Here is a 21051-nt window from a genome sequence, read left to right on the forward strand (position 1 = left end):
TTGTGCGTGAAAATCCCAGTAGATTAGCAGTTTCTGAAATACTCAGACCAGCCCTTCTGGCACCAACAATCATGCCACGTTCAAAGTCACTCAAATCAACTTTCTTCCCCATACTGATGCTCGGTTTGAACTGCAGGAGATTGTCTTGACCATGTCTACATGCCTAAATGCACTGAGTTGCCGCCATGTGATTGGCTGCTTAGAAATTAAGTGTTAACGAGCAGTTGGACAGGTGTACCTAATAAAGTGGCCGGTGAGTGTATATATATATATACTGTATCTATCTATCTATCTATCTATCTATCTATCTATCTATCTGTCTGTCTTTCTATCTGTCTGTATTTCTATCTATCTGTCTGTCTGTATATATATATATGTGTGTGTGTGTGTGTCTATCTATATATCAATCTGTTTATCTATATACTCTATCTATCTATCTATCTATCTATCTATCTATCTATCTATCTGTCTGTATATATATATATATGTCTATCTATATATCAATCTGTTTATCTATCTATCTATCTATCTATCTATCTATATACTCTATCTATCTATCTATCTATCTATCTATCTATCTATCTATCTATCTATCTATCTGTCTGTCTGTCTGTCTATCTGTCTGTATTTCAATCCATCTGTCTGTATTTCTATATGTCTGTCTATCTATATCTGTCATAGCTTTCTGTCTGTCTATCTATGTCGTCCATTTCGAGATAATAATTTGCTTGACATTGACAGACAGATAGACAGACAGACAGACAAATGTTAAAATAAACGTGGAGCTGTTTAAGGTTCCATTAAGAAGGTTAACCCGGAAGGCTTTGAATCGTACAGTAGGTTCTGCCGGGTCGGTGAACTTGGTGCTCGTGAGCACTGAGCAGAATTCCGCAGTGTTGATTCGAACTTCGAACGAATCTGTAGCATGTCGTAAGTTAACCATAGGTCGTAACACACACGGAAGCGCTTAGCATGCGCAAGATTCACCAGTGCTTTCAGTCAGACACACACTACTCTGTGAAATAGCTGGATTTTGTCAAGTTTCTCGGTTCTTGTGCAGAAATTATGGATATATGCTGGCTTTGTGTGATTCTCGCCGGGATCGCAGTTTATTTACTAACGCAGTTTATACGCTTTATCTTCGCCGACGCTGATCTGACTTTATTATGGGCGGATAGATTCGGCAGCACGCCAGGTAATATGATGAACCTCGCGTAGAAATTTGTTAGCAGTTTTTTTTTTTTTACATTGAAATACGTTTTCAGGGTAAACTGTAGACCTATCAATTCATGCTCTATAAAGCAACAAAGTCAGATGTGAGTGTTGACACATTGCTGCAAGATTGTGAAATTTTCACTCTGTGGAATAGACTATCATGCTCTTAACAGCCCAGTGTGGGTGTGTGGATGTCACTGTCGAAATATGTGACAAGTACAGTAACAGTAATAGCAAAGTATTTAGGCTACTTTTAAAAAGTGATAACGAAAGTCTGATGCCAACTTTTACCCAATACACACACACACACTCGGTTTCGCTATGTGGAGACTCCATAGGCGTAAAGCTTTTTATACTGTACAAACTGTATTTTTTATCCCTAACCCTACCCCTAAACCTAACCATCACAGAAAACTTTTTACAAAAAATTAGTATCTTTATTAATCCATTTCCCTCGTGGGGACCGCTGGCTGGTCCCCCACAAGGGTGATCTCAGGTTTTACACACACACACACACAAGATGTTGTTTTCATGTTTTATGTGGACTTTACATGGACACAATGATTTGTATACTGTACAAACTGTATATTATATCCCCTTACACCCTAAACCTACCCATCACAGAAACCTTTCTGCATTTTTACATTTTCAAAAACATCACTAATGATTTATAAGCGGTTTTCCTCATGGGGACCAAAAAATGACAACCACACACGCACACAAACATATATACACATGTACGTATGCATATAGCCTATATGCACACATATTATGTAAACTCAAACCTTTATGTTTTATGCGATTAATCATGATTAATTGATTTGACAGCACTAATATACAGGCCTATTGCATTAGCAATTCTCATTCTAAGCACTTATAGTTTCACACAAGCTTGTTTTTAATATCAAATTATATAGAACTATCAGCCAAGTTAATATGAACCTATGTATTAATTGAGTTTGAGATTGTGCAATGCATTTTATTAGTTTTCTTTTTACAATCGACAGTTGCTAGGACAAATTTCTCAATACTTTAGGTCACTTTTTCAAAACTCTTCACACAGTTCTCCTTACCAACTTTCATCTTGACACAACAGTTACTTTCACATTCAAAATATAATAAAACCACCAAACACATTACAATACAAAGTACTTATTTCCCCTTTTGTATGGTAATGAAATTGAAAGACTAACACCTGTGTGGGTGTTCAGCTAAATTTAATTGTTTTGATAGTATTTTTTTTAGACAATATGGTAAGGACAATATTATGTTGTGCTCACTGTGTGAAGAGTTTTGAAAAAGTGACTTGCGATTTAACAAAACAAAAAAAATTTACTAAGTAGGCCTATACCTACTCTGTTCTTGGATTCCTTCCATTACTATACCGGCTTTATTCACTGTTCTTAATTACTTAATTATTATATAAATAATACATTGTTTAAATGTCTATAGATACGTTGTTTTTTTGTTTTCATTTCATAGAGTCAAAGTTGCGAGGCAAAGTGGTGTGGATTACCGGAGCCTCCAGTGGCATCGGGGAGGAGTTGTCCCTTCAGCTCGCTGCGCTCGGTGCTCGGCTGGTGCTGTCTGCCCGCAGGGAGAATGAGCTGGAGAGGGTGAAGCGCATTTGCTTAGGTATGAACAGTCTCAAGAAACTTTTGAGAGACAGGAGTAAACACAAAAAAACCCTCAGAGGTCAATTAAGTGCACTATAATTCATGTCTGTCCTTAAGAGCTGTAGAGTGTGGCCCTGACTGCGTATACAAGTATAATTGCTGGCAATATCTGACTACAGTTCTGTACTAAAAGCATTCACACCGTGACCTACTGACCCGAAATGTCTTTTCTTGTTAGAGCGCTCCTCTCTAAAGGATGGCGATATTCTTGTTCTTCCACTCGATTTGTTGGACCGTGCATCACATCAAGAAAAAACTGCTGCAGTTCGGAAGCACTTTGGTGATGTAAATTACATCTGTTTTTCTTATTCAATCTTTAGTGGTTTTTTTTTTCTTCTTTTTTTTCTGAATTTATATTTCAGTACTGACATCGAAATAAAGTGTTAATTTTGACATTTTCAGAATATTGAGTTTGATTGAATTTTCCTAGCTAAAGAATATTAACTCTTAACTAACTATAATATTAAATATTAACTAACCATGATATTAGATCATATTTAGGAATATTAACTACCTAAAAATTAATTATGCACTGGCTACATTCATACTTGGAACAATAAAATAGAACAGGGGCCCACAAGGTAGTGAAAGGGGGTCCGCGGAGAAGTCTAGAGAAAAACTGTCATAAAAAATAATAATAATCATTTAAATCTTAAAATTAAAGATGAAAATAAATTAGTAAAGTAATAAATTAGATCTAAATACATTATTATTAGTTATTAGTCTATTAAATAGATTGAATTAGATTAAAGTAAATGAAATAAAAATTTGATTAAATTTAAACAAAAAATAAATAATACATATTAACGATACATTACTACAGTGAGTATAATATAGTAATTTAACTGAAACTAATTTTAGATTGATAATATACATTTTTCGGTGTATAAATTGGGTATTTATAAAAGACAGATGCCTTATAAATTTTAGGATGGAGTCTCTCACACAGGGATGATCATATTTGGGGGTCCGTGGCATCTAAAAGATTGAAAAACCCCGCAAAAGAATATGACTTGAAATGAGACGTGCAACTTGGAAAATTTTTAATTGTGAAAATATTGTTGCATTAATATAAAAGCGCCCGGGGAGATGTACACACTTAATGATCAACATTTACTTTTTAAGCTAAAAAAATGCATCAGTTAGCTAAAGTTCATTACATTGCAAACCTAAACATTTGCAGAGACAAATTTGTTGAGTACAGTAAATAATTGCATGGCATCATTTATCCTCATGCATTTTAGTTCTTTATACTGTACCTTATCTGAGCATCAAACAATACAATGCCTTAATGTTCAGTGATATTAAGTAAGAATATTCCCCCCTAAATGTTTGCATGTGTGTATCTGCATTTTCAGATAGACGTGTTGATAAATAACGGAGGCCGGACCCAGCGTTCGCTGTGCATAGAGGCTGATGTGGATGTGTACCAGGCACTTATGGAGCTCAACTACCTTGGCACTGTATCTATCACTAAGCAGGTGCTGCCCCACATGATCCACCGTGGTAGTGGTATCATAGCAACCGTCAGCAGCGTTGCAGGCTTTGTCGGGGTGCCCCTGGCAACGGGGTATGCTGCCAGCAAGCATGCGGTGCAGGTGAGAGCAAATAGTAGACAGAATTCCCAGAGAATCTGCCTACCCTAATGCAACATTGTCTGGTAAAGGAAAACGGTCATAAAAGATTGAAAAAGCTCCTGATTTGTTGTGTTTCTGCAGGGTTTCTTTAACTCTCTGAGAACAGAACTCGCTGATTCTCCAAACATCACGATCAGTACCATCTGCCCCGGACCTGTAGTATCAAGCATCGTTCAGAACGCAATCACAGAGGAGCTGGGCAAGGTACCTGCACAAGTGTTGTTGTTTTTTGTGAAGTGAAATAAAGCTGAAATTTTTTGGGGCCTTGGTTGATAACTAACTGAGATAAAACTAAAACTGAAATAAAAATGAAATACAAATATTTAAGATAAAAAATACAACAAATGAAAAGATAAAAATAAAAGCAAATTAAAATATGAATAAGGGAAACGGAATGAGTTGCCTAAGGGATAATCCACGATGTGGAGGCAAAGAACTGGCCAACATGAAGCGGAGGGTGGTTGGGTGCCTCCGCGAAGTGCATTAAAATCGTTTAATGCACAGCTAGCCATGGATTATCCCGCTTATATCATATTTATACCAGCTTTAAGCTGTTGTTGATGTTTGCAGCTCAATATTTGACCGGAAGGTAAAAAATTACGGTTATTTTCGTCAGTTACGGCTTGTAAGCATTCTGTCCGCTTTGGATCATACACAGAGATAAAGTTCTCACAAAAGTACACCCCTCACATTTCAGCAAACATTTTAGTATATCTTCTCAAGGGACAATATATATAGAAATGAAACTTGGGTAGATTTTAGAGTAGTCAATGCGCTGCTTGTATAGCAGTATATATTTACTGTCCTCTGAAAATAACTCAACATACTGCCATTATTGTCAAAATAGCTGGCAACAAAAGTGAGTACACCCTAGGTGAACATGTCACAACTGTGTCCAAAGTGTCAATATTTTGTGTGAGCACCATTGTTATCTAGCACTGCCTTAATCCTCCTAGGCATGGAGTTCACCAGAGCTGCACAGGTTGTTGCTGGGATCCTCTTCCATTCCTCCATAATGACATCATGGAGCTGCTGGCTGTTAGACACATGGCGCTTGTTGCAAACCGACTTGTTGCAGTGTGCGGCGTATGGTCTGAGCACTAACAAGCTGACCTTCCGCTTCTGTAACTTCTAAAGCAATGCTGGCAGCACTCATGCATCTGTTTTTTTGAAGCCAGCTTCTGTACCTGACGCACAGCACGAGGACTCAACTTCTTTGATTGACCCTCGCGAGACCTGTTCCAAGTGTTTTAAAGGAACCCGTCTTGGAAAACCTCTGTATGACCCTGGCCTGTACTGTAACTCAGTTTCAGGGTGTTACCAATCTTCTTATAGCCTAGGTCAACTTTGTGGAGAGCAACAATTCTAATTCTCAAATCCTTAGAGAGTTCTTTGCCATGAGGTGCCATGTTGAACATCCAGTGGTCAGTATGAGAGATTTGTACTCAAAGCACAAATTTTAACTGCTCTAATAGAAGATACACAAATTTGTATGGTCCTGTCAAGCAGACAAAAACATGAAAATGATGAATAGGACATGTGGCTTTGCATGGTTAAACGACGTACAGCTATTATCACCTAGGGTGTACTCACTTTTGTTGCCAGCTATTTTGACAATAATGGCTGTATGTTGAGTTATTTTCAGAGGACAGTAAATATATACTGCTATACAAGCAGCACATTGACTACTCTAAAATCTATCCAAGTTTCATTTCTATAGTATTGTCCCTTGAGAAGATATACTAAAATGTTTGCTGAAATGTGAGGGGTGTACTCACTTTCGTGAGATGCTGTAGATGTGAGTTATGCATACCTGCTGCACCTGTTGAGCGTTTCGAAGCTGTGAGTTTAATTTCTTCAAAATAGCGATGTAACCCCTTCGTCGCTGAGAAATATAATGTAGCGATTCAGTACTGAAGCTATTTTATTACTAAAAGTGGCAGGGCAGCGTTGGTAAGTTTCTGTGCTCCTGAATATTTGTGTGCGCGCTTCATTGAAAACAGTGCATTAATATACAACCGCGATTAAACTGACTCGGAACTACCTATGCATTAAACGATTTTATTGCACACCTTTCAGCCAATCAGTCGCGTATTCATACGGACCATGGTATATTGGTATAGAAATATACTGAAATGGCACTGATCAGCACTACACAAAATTACGGTAAATGATCATTTAATCAAAATACCTAGTGTGTTTTGCATTTGCCTAACTAAAAAGTACTTGTTTTTGTCTGTAGCCTGTGGCCACAGCTGGTGATCAAACACATAAGATGTCTACAGAGCGCTGTGTTCACCTCACTCTGGTAGGTCTGGCCAACCATGTGAAAGAGATGTGGATTGCTGAGCAGCCCTTTCTACTCTTCTGCTATTTGTGGCAGTACACTCCCACTCTGGCCTGGTACACAACTAAACTTCTAGGCAGAAAACGTGTGCAGAACTTCAAAGCCGGGCTGGTGAGTACTGGGAGCTTGCTGGAAACAGATCCCTGAACTCGTTTAATTATGCTACAATTGCAATAATATCTTTTGGGAATCATCTTCTCTTTCCTAGGATGCAGATGCCGCATACTTCAGCGAGCCAAAGGTCAAGACAACTTGAAAATCTAATTTCAAGAATCGGTGATTTGTGCATTCCTTTGCAGAAAGACCCAGGAAGTTTTAAAGTCCATAACTTTCTGAAGAGTGTCACACTATTTCAATATGTCATTAAATATGAAAACACCTTACATTTTGCTTGCTGTATAAATAAAGACTAATGGCACTTTATTGAAATAAAAAGCTGATTTATGTATTCTGTATTAAAATGTTATAAATAGGAATTAAAATTGTAACATTTCAAGTTTGTGTGAACAAAACTGATAGTAAATGATTTATATAAAACATCTGTATTTTTTTCTATACATACAATTACACAACCATACAAAGACCGAGCCCAAGTAGGGTGAACAGAGGTGCAAGAGCCAATTTACCTTGATATTTATAACACAAGGTGGTCACATAAAAACAAACAAAAAAAACATTCATAACCACTGAAAATAGTGACCAAGGCACATCCTTGAGATTTGACAAACAGGCTTTTTAAAACGGCAACGGTTTTCCTGTTTCTCTTCCTTTTTTTGAGGCTCTTGAAGGATGCTTAAAAAGAAAGTGGAAAAATTAAAAATACAATGGGGAAAAAAAGTGAAATGGAAGCTCAGCGTGAGGTGAGATTCAGTCAAGGACATCCAGAGGTCCATTGTTGAGGAAATAAAGTACACTTCCCAGAGAAAATAATAAATCTGGGTTCTGTCTGAATGAGTTTACAGTTTTATTATGTGTGGAGAGGATTTTGCTGATCGTCAAACAGATCCCATTTACTTCATTCTGCTGACGTTCATCAATTCATGCATTTCTTTCAGAAGCCAAATGCCACTACAATGGTAGCAATTTCAAATGCAATAAAATAACTTGCTGTGTGCAGAAACATCTGACTTTATGAAACTCATGTGCTGGTAGCATCAGTATGTGTGCTGACACAAATGAAAGGTGGGGCAGGTGGCGATCATAAACACCGTAAGTGGATGGGTGGAGATGAGTAGATAGGGTATCCCAGAGGTGGGTCAGCTGCTTGAACGGTCAGGTTCCTCAGCATCACAGGATGGGCCTGAATGCTGTAGCGCTCCTCGTCGTCATTCGTGGCATACAGTAGCTCCCATGACAGGTTGGCCCACTGGCCCCTCACACCCTCCTCATTCAAAACTCCCACCTGGACCAGATTCTCCTGCAGAGACAACACACGGCTCGTATACGCCCCCTGTGAAAAACAGAAAATGTATACCACATCTGTAAATGATCACATGGAAACTTAAGAAATTAAATTTGTAAACTCAAGGAAAATGATCATGTATGAAGAGCAGGGTGAGACTAATATTAAACTTCTAGTCAATACCGATTCGCTGATAACTATTTTCATGTTATGACCAATACATATCTGATGTTAAATTCTACAACATTTTGTCTACAAAATTTACAGTAAAATCACTTGTTTTAAATGCTAAATAAAGCAGCACAACATTACAAATGTATGGTATGAATTTTCTTTTATTAATTTTGAGATTTACTTCAAGATTACATTCAACAGAATTATTAAATTGTATTTAAAATTATATGAATCTAATTCTATTATAATTTAATTAATCAAATTAAGCTATATGTGATTTAGATGACAGCAAAAATAACCTGAATGAAAAAAATAGAGAAAGGTAATGTACAATTAAATATCCAATATTTACTGATACCGGCGGTAAATAAACAAAATATGTAATATTGTACAAATATATTGTTCAGAAAGTATCAATATAACACTGTGTCCTCCTAACCAGACACAATAAGCAGTTTGTCTGTACTCAGCAGAATTCCAACACAACAGGCCAGGCCTAGCAAGCACAATTTCACAGTAGTCAGAAGCAACAGAGCGTCAAAACGCTCTGACAAACCCATTACAGTCATGACTAATTTACTCAGAAGAGATTTTTCTTTATTGCATCACACCAGGTTATGACACAGTCTAACAGTTAATGTTTGGTAGCCATGGTTACATTACAATAAATATGGTGCTGCTTACCATGGTGAGGTCATGTCCGAGAGAGAATAGGAAGGGCTTCTCCTGTACAACACTGTCTTGCCAACTGTGGTCTGTTACCAGGCCGATGAACCAGTTGTTATGGTAATCCTGTAAAGTTGTGTAGAGCTCATCCAGACTCTCTACCGGACCAAGAGATGCCTGGTCTACCAACAGTTTTACACTGTACCTGCACACAGAATGCGGTCACGTTTTAGGAAATGCAGCTGATAAAAGGCCCCTTTCTGATGTAAAATGTGAACTGAATCTTGCTTGTCTGTTACCTGAAAGCCCTGAGCGTGAGCTGATGCAGCTCTTTATTGGCTCGGAGCCACTCAAGTCCCTCAGTCCAGGGGCCGTCCCCGCAGTACAGCCTAAACAGCAGATTAGGGCTGAACATCTGAGCATCTGCCCCTAGCGCCACACAGCATGATAGCACCACCTGGGTATAAAGCTCCCGCAGGGCACGGTCCTCCTGCAAACCCAGTGTCACCTGCTCAAACTCTCCCTCCCCAAAGCTCTCCACCACCAGCTGGGACAAACAGAAGCAGAACCAGGCCTCTGGGAAGCAGGGTCGCAGTACCTGGAGTTTGGAGGAAGCCAACTGGGCGGTCCGCCACTCTGAGGGCAGAGAGAAGAGCTCTGAGTGAGGGCTAGTGAAGTGGAGAGGCTGGGAGTTACTCTGGACGGTGGTCGAAGTGCGTGCAGGGATTTTATCTTTCCCTTTATCTACGATGGGCAGGCCGAGTCCCAAACCCAGACCCAGAGGTCTAAGGGTAGGGAGAGAAGAAAGGGCCATGCTCTCATACAGGCTGTGGATTTCAACAGAACCTGGAAGAGACACTCCCAACCCTAACTCGGTCTGCCCTTCGTCTGTCCGTACCATCATTCTCATTGGTCGCCGCATGGTGACTGGACCGAAGAGATCGTCCTCGTCTGACCAGTCAGCAAAGGATGAGAGGCTGGAGCTGTCTTGCCCCCTCAAGTGACAGGACGAGGAGGAGTCAGGGCGTACTTGAGAGTCCATGGCAACTGTGACCACAGCCGGATCTGGCTCAGAGGGCACGGCATGCTGGGAGCTTTGCGATTTGCGTCCAGAGGTCTGTAGAGACTGACCTTTTGTTTGCGGAGCACCACGTGCCAATTCCTGTACACAGTAACGCAATAAAATCCAGACAAGTGTTTTAAGGAAGTCAGAGTTGAGCTGACGCAGGTGGTCAGGCGAGTCAATGATTCCTGTTAGAACGTTCTGGGCGTCAGAGTAAACCCTGACAGGCAACATAGAGCAAGGGGTCAGAGCATTACCCCAGTGAGGGTTCAATAGTCGGAAACACTGGCCGGGCCGCTCCACGTGATCGAACGCTCCTTCAAAAACCTCATCCACACGCCGAGCCTCCACTGTGTGGCATGATGTTTCCTGTAGTTCCAGTCCCTGTGGTGAAACATTGGTAGCCAATGAGAATTCATAAACTGGTGTTATGTAGACCTCCAAATAAAGCATTTGATTTGTTTTAGAGCAAAGGCAAGAAAGCAGGTATACCTTAATGTTGACAGTGCAATAGCCGTAGCCTCTCTCTAGAACAGAGATCCACAGAAGTCGACCCTGAAAGCGACCGAGGTAATGAGATCCCGGAGTACAGGAACCTGCAACCAGATGCATGAATATTATCTGCAGTGCAAATTTAAATAAAAATAGCTTTAACAATATTTAATCAGGTTCCTTAACATGTACTCTACTACAGCAATAATAAAAACAAACAATAGGCTATCAACTTCTAAATCCATTTTTTGAAATGATTATTCAGTGCTCATCTGCTACAATAATTTTTTAATTGATCTAATTAGGGGGCTTTTTCTCAGAAAATCTTTACATTTACACTACCGTTTTAAAAGATTGGGGTCAGTAATATTTTTAAATCTTTCTAAAAGAAGTCTCCTATGCTCACCGGGGTTGTATTTATTTGATCAACAATACAGTGAAAACCGTAATATTGTGAAATATTATTACAATTTGCAACAGCTGTTTTCTACTTAAATATATTTTTAAAAAATTATTCCTGTGATGGTAAAGCTGAATTTTCAGCATCATTACTCCAGTCTTGAGTGGCACATGATCCTTTAGAAATCATTCTAATATGCTGACTAAGTGCACAAAAAACATTTTTTATTATTATCAAAGTTGAAAACAGTATTTTTGTGGAAACAATCTTTTTGTTTTTTTGTATTTAGGATTTTTTGCATTGTAGCAATGTAATATGTATTAACTGTCACTTTTGACTGCACTTTGATCTTTACAACATGATAGAGATCAGGATACTCGTGTTTTTCAGCTGGTGTCACTCACCAAATGCGCCATTAGCGAGTGCAGGTCTGAGAGCCGATGCCAGTCTTTTGCAGAGCTGTTGGTAATAAACAGAATCTGGGCAAGGGCAGGCGGTGCCTGGGGTGCCTGGCCACGAGCGGAGCGGCCTGGGGAATCCCACCAGGAACACAGGTAGTGTGAAGAGAGGAAGCAGAGGGGCAGACAGAAGGGCAGAGAGAGCCACAACAGCCAACAGAAGAGGGCACAGAGCAGCGTTGAGTGCCAGCAAAGTGCCCGCTGACTGACGACGCTGTTTACTCTCCGTCCAGGATGTAATCAACACCGTAAGAGCGAAACTCAGCTTACATACAAACTGTGACACACGATTCACAACCAAGGAGACCTGCAAGAAAAAAGTTATTACACAAACATCCCTGCAATTTAATTACAGTAAAGGCATCAAGTTACATTTGGCTCACCAGAATCAGCTGGACTGTAGAGCCCAAATCATGCCAGCGTGCGACTCTGTGCCCCCCTGCGAGTCTGATGATCACCACCAGCACCATTTGCAGTAGAGCAGCCTCAGAGCTCTGCCACACCTACCGTACAAAGCCCAATGAGTCAGGGGTCAAATGTAAAGAGGCAAATAGTTCTGTTCATGTCTTCATAATGCTTTAAGATGGTTTACTGATAAACTCTCTTACCATTCTGAATGCCCGCGTAAAGCCAATGGCGAGAGAGGCCGTGTGCAGCTTCTCTAGAGATTCATCCACAGACAAGAAAGCAATCATAGCCAATGGACTCACTGTAAAGTCAAACATGAACATTAACATCAAAATACACACATAAAGGCATTATTATGTGTTAGCAAGCAATTAATAGAAATATATATATTTTTAATGAATTGTACACTATTCTGTCTAAATAAATGAAAAACAGAGCAATAAAAACTAAACTGAATCGATGCACCAATACACAAGTTTACGCGCCAAATCATGGGCGCCGCCATAACTCTACTTAAATGCACTTCATTTCCGCCGGAAGAGGTTTGCACACAGCGTCTGCCGGTGTACACAGCGACGGTTCCACGACTGGAGATGGCGTTACTATCCCCCACCCGAATTCAGTGCAGAACACTAACATGACGACGTGGCCCAGCATAACGTACAGCGAGATTTGCTCCTACTTCGTGCAATCCATGGCAATAGATGGAAAAGCAATTGGACAATCTGAAAGCCGTCGAGGCATATCAATATCTGCACAGCAACAAAGTCGGTTGTGTCATGTCATACACAGCTAGATAAAACAGACATAACGTGCAAATAACTATCAGTTTATGTCCGTGGTAATAGCAAATGTATCTGTGTGTTACTTTAATGTTTCTTTTAACATAATAACAACAATTGTGGCTAAATAAGTGTTTGCAGTTTATAGCTTAATCAGGGAAGACATTTACATGATTATAGGAAATAAAAGAAGCATGTTGTTGCGGATGGAATACGTGTTTGTATTTGGAAAACGGACTGTAACCTATAACATGACTTACTGCTGAGCTATAAATAAAAACATGATCTCTTTTGCAATTATCCTTATGACTCTGCATTGTTTTACCTGCTGTGTACCAACCAACCATTTTACCGGTTAAAATACCTTTAAATGTCGAAACTAACCCCTTAAAATGCAGTAGCCTATTCTACTTACAACAAAACGATTGAAGCCTCTACTTATTGCAATAAATAATGCAATCACTTTTCGCCACCGTGCCGGATCTCCGGCGTGCGGCCGTGAGAAAAATATTTTCCCGATTCATTTTTGTCCAGCTTTAACGTGTTAAAATATTTAATGCAAACGCAACATCTGTTCTTTCTGTCATCCTTTTGCTAGGGTTATGACCATTCTCTTATTCACGCAAATGCTTTAACCACTCATGCGCGACAAGACAAAAGAGAACGCGCTGTCAGTGAATGTCCTCCTGACGATCCGAACTATATCATAGGCTTCTTAGCTAGAGTGCAAAGTGTGTGTGTGTGTGTGTGTGTGTGTGTGTGAGCCATGATGATAATAATTAGGCGATCGAACTGTGTGTGAGAGAGAGGCGCGGGCGCGATACTGTGTGAGTGTGTTTGTGTGTAAACAATGGAGCGCATGGACCTCTTCGTAGCTGGTTTGCGGTCGTAGAACTCTCTATCTAACCACTCGTTCAGGTGCTTTCTCGAGTGTTTACAACCAACTATCACACACATCGTTCCCAAACCACCTTTCTTCATGTTGTAATTGTTATGTCACTGCGATATCAGCGCTTTGTCGAAGCTAGCTAGCAAAACAAACCCAGACCGCCAGAACGGAAGTGGGTTGCATCGACGGGAGGAGTTTAGGATGTAGAGCGGAAACGGCTCATAAACTTGTGTATATAAAAGTTCTGATCAATACTGATAAACATACTACATATATATAAAATTAATTCTATACTATTTTGTAGTATACTATTACTAAAATCAATTAAAATTAATTTAACCATCACAACATTACAATGTACAATAAAAAATCCACTTTGAGACTTGCTAAACAGTGTTATTAAATTATTTTTAAAGATTTACATGTTAGATCATAGCAAATGGAATTTAAATTTTAAAATAAGAAAAATGTGCATGCACAATAAATATTTACCATTACATACTCAATACTGATAAATAGCTGATATTGTATCAATATATCATGCATTCCTGTGTTTTAGAGCTGCACAATTCTGGACAAAATAGGATCACAATTCTCTCAGCTCTAATGTTTTATCAATGCGAAGACAACATCTCACTCCAACAGACCATACTGGCAAACAGCAGTGGCTTAACTATCGGTAAGCAGGGTACGCGGTTGCTTACAGGCCCGGACCAATCAGGGGCCCGCGTGACTGGAAGATATTGATTGACAGCCGGGGCCCCCTATCGCATTTTACTACTTTTAGTCTGATCGCATTTTACTTTATCTCGAAATTATTTGAATAAATAATGACATAAACATATTTTACTGATCATTAAATACATGTTTGAAACGAACAATGATGGATTTTGGTGTAATTTGTTTCGAATTGAGAATCCCCGGGTGAACATGCGTATTGCGTCACTCAATTTGCCATACTGTCAATTGCCCGTGCGCACCATCTGGATCTTAAGGAATTAATCGACAACTTTTCACAGAGGAAAGCACGGAAAATGCCGCTGTAATGCAAGTGAGCATCTTTGTTATGTCTTTGGACCTAAGCCTATGTGTGTGTAGTCATAGCAGTGAGTAATGTGTTATGGTGTGCCGTCACCAGTGTTTTTTATTTTGTTGTGGTGCGCGTAGGCTACTCCTGATTTTGTCAGTCATCTCATCTCTTATATGCGTCATCACGTGCAGTAGGGGGGCCCGCTTTGATAATCCTGCATAAGGGCCCGGTGTTGGCTTGTTACGCCACTGGCAAACAGAAAGCACATATATGACAGATACAAAGGATTGTTTAGTTGGTAAAGTGCAAATATATCCTCACCCAGGTTCAATAAGATCCTCCAGATGATTCCTGCGACACGCAGACCACGAGTCTTCCGCCTGAAAGCCTGGGCAGTCATGACCCGTTTGGGGTAGAGTGGGTTGAGCATGGCACCTCCCAGCACGCAAGCTCCCTGGAGCTCCCTCAGCAGACGGGTGATGAGAAACAGAGCAATAAGGAGCCAGCCGATCACCTCTTGTGGGCCTGGAGGTCCCACAGAAGACTCCCAATGCTCTACAGAGTTCACACCCAACGTTAGATTCCCTGGGTCAATGAGATACAGCTGATGAAGGAGTCCAGCCTCAGTCAAGGCTCCTATTATGAACAGCAGGGAAAGAGGAAGCCCCCACCAGCCCAGACCCAAGGTTGGAGAAGTTCCCTTCAGGAGCACCAGCAGCTGGGTTAGGTCCTGGCTGAGGAGGTAACCCATGGCGACGGTGAATAGAACCACACCCAATGAGGAGGGAATGAAGAAGGTACAGATGGCAACACACACGGATGACAGAAACATCACCAAGAGCCTGAAGGAAAAAAAGAAAAGCAAAAGATTTTGTACCACAGAAGTCTGAACAAAGTGTGTAGTTCTTCACACCAATGTAGACCAGCCTTCATGCGCTCAATGTAAGATTTATGTATTTGAATTACATAAAATTTTCATCCATTTGGATTACACAGTTTTATCATACACAAACTAATCAACACAATGTGATGCATATTAAGTCAGTCATACATAAATTAAATGGGTAAGAAAAAATCATGGCATAGTTTATTAACTATTTGCATTTGATTTGATTTGATTTTATTTATATAATTACAGTTTCAAAATACATGTATTATATTGTTATAAATTGCTTAGAATCAGCATAAATCTGTTCATTATGAAAACAATGAAATGTATTCAGCAATATTCAGTTAGTTAAAATGTATGAGACTGAAACAAACTGGATTGATCGATGATACATATATGAACTTGGTTATTGTGTATTTAAAACATAATAGGTTTACAAGTACCATTACATAAATCTTATATTTCGTTTTAGGTCTTATATTTCATTTTACGTATATTACGTATTTACGTATGACTGACAAATATGCATCATGTTAAATTTTGTAGATTATTTAGGTAATCCATGAAATTGGATGGAAATTACATATGGATGGAAAATGTATATGCAATTCAAATACATTAATCTTAAATTTAGTTTGAAAGATTCTTTGAGAGTGAAGTTAGTCTAAAGTTTAGTAATGTAAAACAAGGAACCAGTGAGAGAAGGGTTCAGTGCTCACCTGATGTTGGTAGACATGGCTGACCCACCCAGGCCGTGCACCAAGGTCTGTTCCATGGCCCACAGCAGAAGAGCGTCCAGCGGAGAGAGCATTCCCAAAGCCCAAAGCACCGGCAGAGCCACAAACAACACGTGAAGCACCTGAGCTGCTACTTGCAATTCCATCACACCAGAACCTGAAAACCTGAGAGGAGAGAGAGAGTGAGATTCAGATCCTTGACATTCACACTCAAAAAGTAGGTTTATTAGGTTCACAGTCCTCATAAGTTTAGGTTGCATCATAACAGTCTAAAAAAAAACAAAAAATTCAGACATTTTTTTTGTCTGTAATCTATTAATTTATTAAAAAACAAAATAAAAATGTAATTCATACATACAATGAATGACATACACATCTTCTATGATGAGCCGGTTTTTAATTTCAGAATATTTATTTTAAAGGGTTGATAAACTAACAATTCAAAGAATTTCTTGAACTAAGAATCTCTTGATCTTTTGACATGTAAGAGGTCATTGTTTTATAAAAACATCTTGAAAGTTTCAGAAATGAAAACTTCCTCATTAGTCCAAAAACAGCTTTTTATTCAAATAAAAACAACTCGTTTCACATTTTGACGCAATAGTGTGACGAAAGACCGCCTCTGCAGAATCAGATCAACACCTACTTTTACATCATCGTGTGTGTCTTTGTACCCGCCAACTGGCACATTAGTGAGATGAGAAGGAGAGATAAGTGATACAGGATCACTGGAGGACTAAAAATTAACATTACCTTCCAAAGGATCCTAATGTTCGGAAAGTGGTTATTTATTTTCAATTATGTAAATGTCTCATTGTGGATTCTTTGGTAAATCAGTTGCGATTTCAGCGCAGGCCCTTTGCAAACAGACTTTTACTGTAACATATGGACACAACATTAAAGCCACAACATACAAGCAACCATGTCAGTTATAATGCCTAATCTGTGATCAGTGATATCTGATATGTAATCTGATATGTAATGATTTATGTACAGTCAGACGTTCATCTTAAAATCGTTTGTTGCTGTTTATGCGTCAGCAAATCAAGCCAGTGACTAAACAGTCAACTTCACATTGTTTCTCTTAGTAGCATGAAAATAATCTGTTTTTTAAATTGTGATTAAATAATATACAGAGAGCAATCAAAGAAGCCTTCCTTTATAATAACTGTCAATCACACCGCAGGAGTTTATCAGAGAATGAGTTCTGGACTCTCTCCAAAACTCCCGTTATAATCAATGATGCTGTCTCTACAATGCACAATGAATCTCTTATTTACATTGTTTGCGCTGTTAGTTGAAAACATTCATCAAAGTGCAGAAATTAAGTTGCATCTATAGACAACAGACATGTCTGTCAATGGCAACAATCCTCATCGCTGCAACCTTTCATGCCACGTGTGTAGATCTAAATATAATGCTATAATAAACACTTTTCATGATTAGTAAATCTCGACAACTGTAATAGTAAAAAAAAAGAAAGTAAAAGATTTCGAGAGAGTTCCAAATGTAACACTTATTTCATATGCAAAGATGTTAGCCAATCATAGCAGTGGGCGTTTACATTTAACTCTCACAGCAGACACACCACTTCAAACAGAGCTTCCAATGGCCTTTTATTTATGATCATTTTTAATGTAAAAACCATACTAACATTATAAGTGCGTCTCAGGAAACATTTTTAAATGCAGTTCATGACCCCTTTAAAATTTTGTGGGGGGCAGAAAGATCATGAAGGAAAAAGCCTCATTAAAAGAAACCAAATTATTTCTTAGGAAAACATTTTTTATATACACTCAAAAGATTGGGGACAGTAAGGCTTTTTTTTTAAAGGCATTCCTATTTTTTTTTTTAGCAAGGATGCATTAAAGTGATCAAAAGTGACATAAATCTTTTGTAACATTAGCCTATGTCTTCACTATTTTAAAATAAATACTGTTCTTTCTATTCATCAAAGAATCCTGATTTAAAAAATTATCATGGTTTACACAAAAGTATTAAGAAGCACAATTGTTTTCAAAATTGATAATAATAAGAAATTTTACTTGAGCACCAAATCAGTATTAGAATGATTTCTGAAGGATCATGTGACACTGAAGACTGGAGTAATGATGCTGAAAATTCACCTTTGCCATTACAGGAATATATTACGTTTTACATTATTCCAGTTACATTTTTCCAGCCTTGGTGAGCATAATAGACTTCTTTTTTAAAAACAATAAAAAATAAATCTTATTAACCCCAAACTTTTAAACAGTAGTGTAAAAAAAATTTAAAGGTTGCTTTCTTTCCTTTATCGTGGACAGACTTATTTATCATTGACCTATACGCTGTCAGAGAGTAGTGGTGAATTGTTGGATTTGTACCTTAGAGCCAGGTCCACGGTGATGAAAGCAAGTATGTAGAGCGGTCTGTTGAGCGGCGTGATCTCATACGTGTCCTGCGGCTGAAACGTTGCTGTTTCTGTAGCCGTGTTGACGATGAGCGAATACTCCCCAATACAAACAGTCACCCAGCTCAGGGCAAACAAAGGCACGACAGCTCCCAGTCCTGCACCCGGGTGCCCATACAGGCTGCTCAGTCTGTCCGGCAGCAGGTACCATGTGGACAACCCACAGAGTGCGCCAGCAAGAAAGGTGTGCAAAACTATATTACCCACAAACCTCTTTCCAGGCACTAGAAATCGTACCGTCTCAGGGGCCACGCAGTGAGTAAACTCCACCTCTTCCTCGTCTGCAAGGATGTTACTGGCAGCAGGCAGCCTTTGTACCAATCCGGTCCTATGTGCCATAAGCCGTGCCAGTCCCTGAAGGGTGGCACCCACACCTAGCATGAACACACCCGAAACAACGCCCGCACAGGCTTCGTCCAGCACCCTCAGCTGGTACAGGAGGGTCCCGATGCCTCCCAACAGCCATGGTGTCAGGAATAACACCAGCTGGTGCACATAGATATATGGTGGGGCGCAGTAACCGAGTTTCAGCCTGGGCCCCCCTAAGATAGTCTGAGGGAAACGCTTCCAGAAGAACTCCTGCTTGTAGTCGTTGAGCAGGGGCACATCAGGCCCCATGATGAACGCAGCGCGGGAGGGACAGACTCGGTCATCTCCCCCCAGGTGCTCTGGAACATACACACATGCCCCGCTGACAGTGAGTCACTGTGGAAACACACAATATTAAAATATACACTCATTTTTCATAGGATATAGATGGAAAAGAGCCGTTTATTATGAAAACAAAAGCAATAATCAATCTTAAACTCTTCTGTTTGATATATAAGGCAAGACACTGCAGGCTAAACCATTGTTTTTTCATGCACTTATTAATATTATAATTTTGGGCTATTTTGCTTCCATACTATGTCTTGAAATTAGTGGAAAGAAAATAAACAAAATACACATTTACATCTTTCTTTTATTACACTTTATCTACTTAATTTACAACACATAAAACAAGTTTTTTCTCCTGGACTGAGCCAGAAATCTCCACTTCAGCAGCACTACATACAGCAAACATTTCAGTTTTATTACCATCAATATTCTGAAGCTTTTACAGGTGGGTTTGTTCATACATCGTTCATCTGATTTATATAACATTTAATTCCTGAAAAATATATGTTTTTTTTCTGCTGACAGTATTTATGAAGTGATAAAAAGAGATATACAAAATCCCATCTGCATCATCTTTAACTAATAGCCTATGTCAACAAAATGAAACATGAATTTTGAACCTGGCTTTTTCCCATATTTAGATTTCTGGTCTGGAAATGTATGCAGAATCATGCATATTTAATTGGATAATGCATCAGTTGCATATTTAAACATTTAACAGAATATTAAAAAGCATATTTTAGAATTTAAATATTTCAACCTGAAATATAAACAATTGTGTAACGTTAGTTAATCAACTGGGGAATTATGTTGATATTGTTATTATTATGGTTGTTGTTGTTTTTTACCGTATTCAACTGTGGTGTCTTGCCTTAACAATAAGCTCAAAGCATCTGTGAATTTTTTTTTTTACACTTGATTCCCAGTTTACCTGTTTGTTGATGTTGCACGAGCAAAATAGCCAGGAGGTGATCCGGAGTCAATCAGCATCAAACCAGCGACGTTTATCCTCTGAATTATGTGCTTTTATCCTTTGATTTGTGGTTATAATCCTCAGACTTAGGTTATTAATGCAGTCATGTTGATTTGTATCCTCTGATCTGTTCACATGCTAACACTGCAGCTATGACAACAAGAGGCATACATCGCCGTGACAACTGGTTTATTGACCATTACAATAACTAAACACACAGCTCTTATATCATATTACATTATAATATCGTCTTGGTTTCCTCCAAACACAGCAGATAAATAACAGAGCCGAGGAGAAGCGGCTATAAACTGGTTAGCGCGGCTAGCGTTAACGCTAGCAGCTTTTGTGTTTGGGCTTAGAAGGCGGGGATTTTTTTTCCACATATGGCAAAAATTTAAATAAAAACAGCCTTTTCTGTTTTTATTATCGCATACCTCTAAATCAAAACGGTTGGAGAGGTGCTGGAGGGGTGGGTAGAGGGTTTGTGTAGGGATAAAGCAACGGACCCGTTATCCATCATCGCTTTTGCTGATGCTGCAGTTGGGCAATGCGGCCCAAAGGGCGGCGCTAGTACACGACATATACGGTTACGTGTGTACAGATAGCTCTACATCTATTGTTCCTCACAGAATTAATGATGAAAAGATAAAATGGCAAAATTGGCCTATCAACAAAGTAATTCTGGTTATGCAGCAGACTACCTT

At 39.2% G+C, this 21051-nt stretch overlaps 2 protein-coding genes across 2 annotated transcripts; one reads left to right on the forward strand and one right to left on the reverse strand.

Moving 5' to 3' along the window:
* Nucleotides 1-852: 852 nt before the first annotated feature.
* On the forward strand, nt 853-7323 carry dhrs7 (dehydrogenase/reductase (SDR family) member 7). Its single transcript, XM_056233124.1, has 7 exons — nt 853-1195; nt 2698-2850; nt 3070-3176; nt 4250-4489; nt 4610-4732; nt 6771-6986; nt 7084-7323. Exons 1-7 carry the CDS (start codon nt 1066-1068, stop codon nt 7129-7131), a joined length of 1017 nt encoding a protein of 338 aa, XP_056089099.1. The 5' UTR covers nt 853-1065; the 3' UTR covers nt 7132-7323.
* A 597-nt stretch (nt 7324-7920) lies between these two features.
* Nucleotides 7921-20927, reverse strand: pcnx4 (pecanex 4). The gene is made up of 11 exons (XM_056233123.1): nt 20782-20927; nt 18632-19385; nt 16248-16430; nt 14961-15481; nt 12139-12239; nt 11914-12033; nt 11477-11837; nt 10673-10776; nt 9417-10564; nt 9136-9322; nt 7921-8325 (listed from the first exon to the last, which is right to left on the reverse strand). The coding sequence occupies exons 2-11, from the start codon at nt 19333-19335 to the stop codon at nt 8074-8076; spliced, it is 3681 nt and encodes a 1226-aa protein (XP_056089098.1). The 5' UTR covers nt 19336-19385; nt 20782-20927; the 3' UTR covers nt 7921-8073.
* Nucleotides 20928-21051: the final 124 nt, after the last annotated feature.

This window comes from Rhinichthys klamathensis, unplaced genomic scaffold (assembly GCF_029890125.1).
Source record: "Rhinichthys klamathensis goyatoka isolate OS25496 unplaced genomic scaffold, OSU_Roscu_1.1 h1tg000360l_1, whole genome shotgun sequence".
Lineage (NCBI taxonomy): Eukaryota > Metazoa > Chordata > Actinopteri > Cypriniformes > Leuciscidae > Rhinichthys > Rhinichthys klamathensis.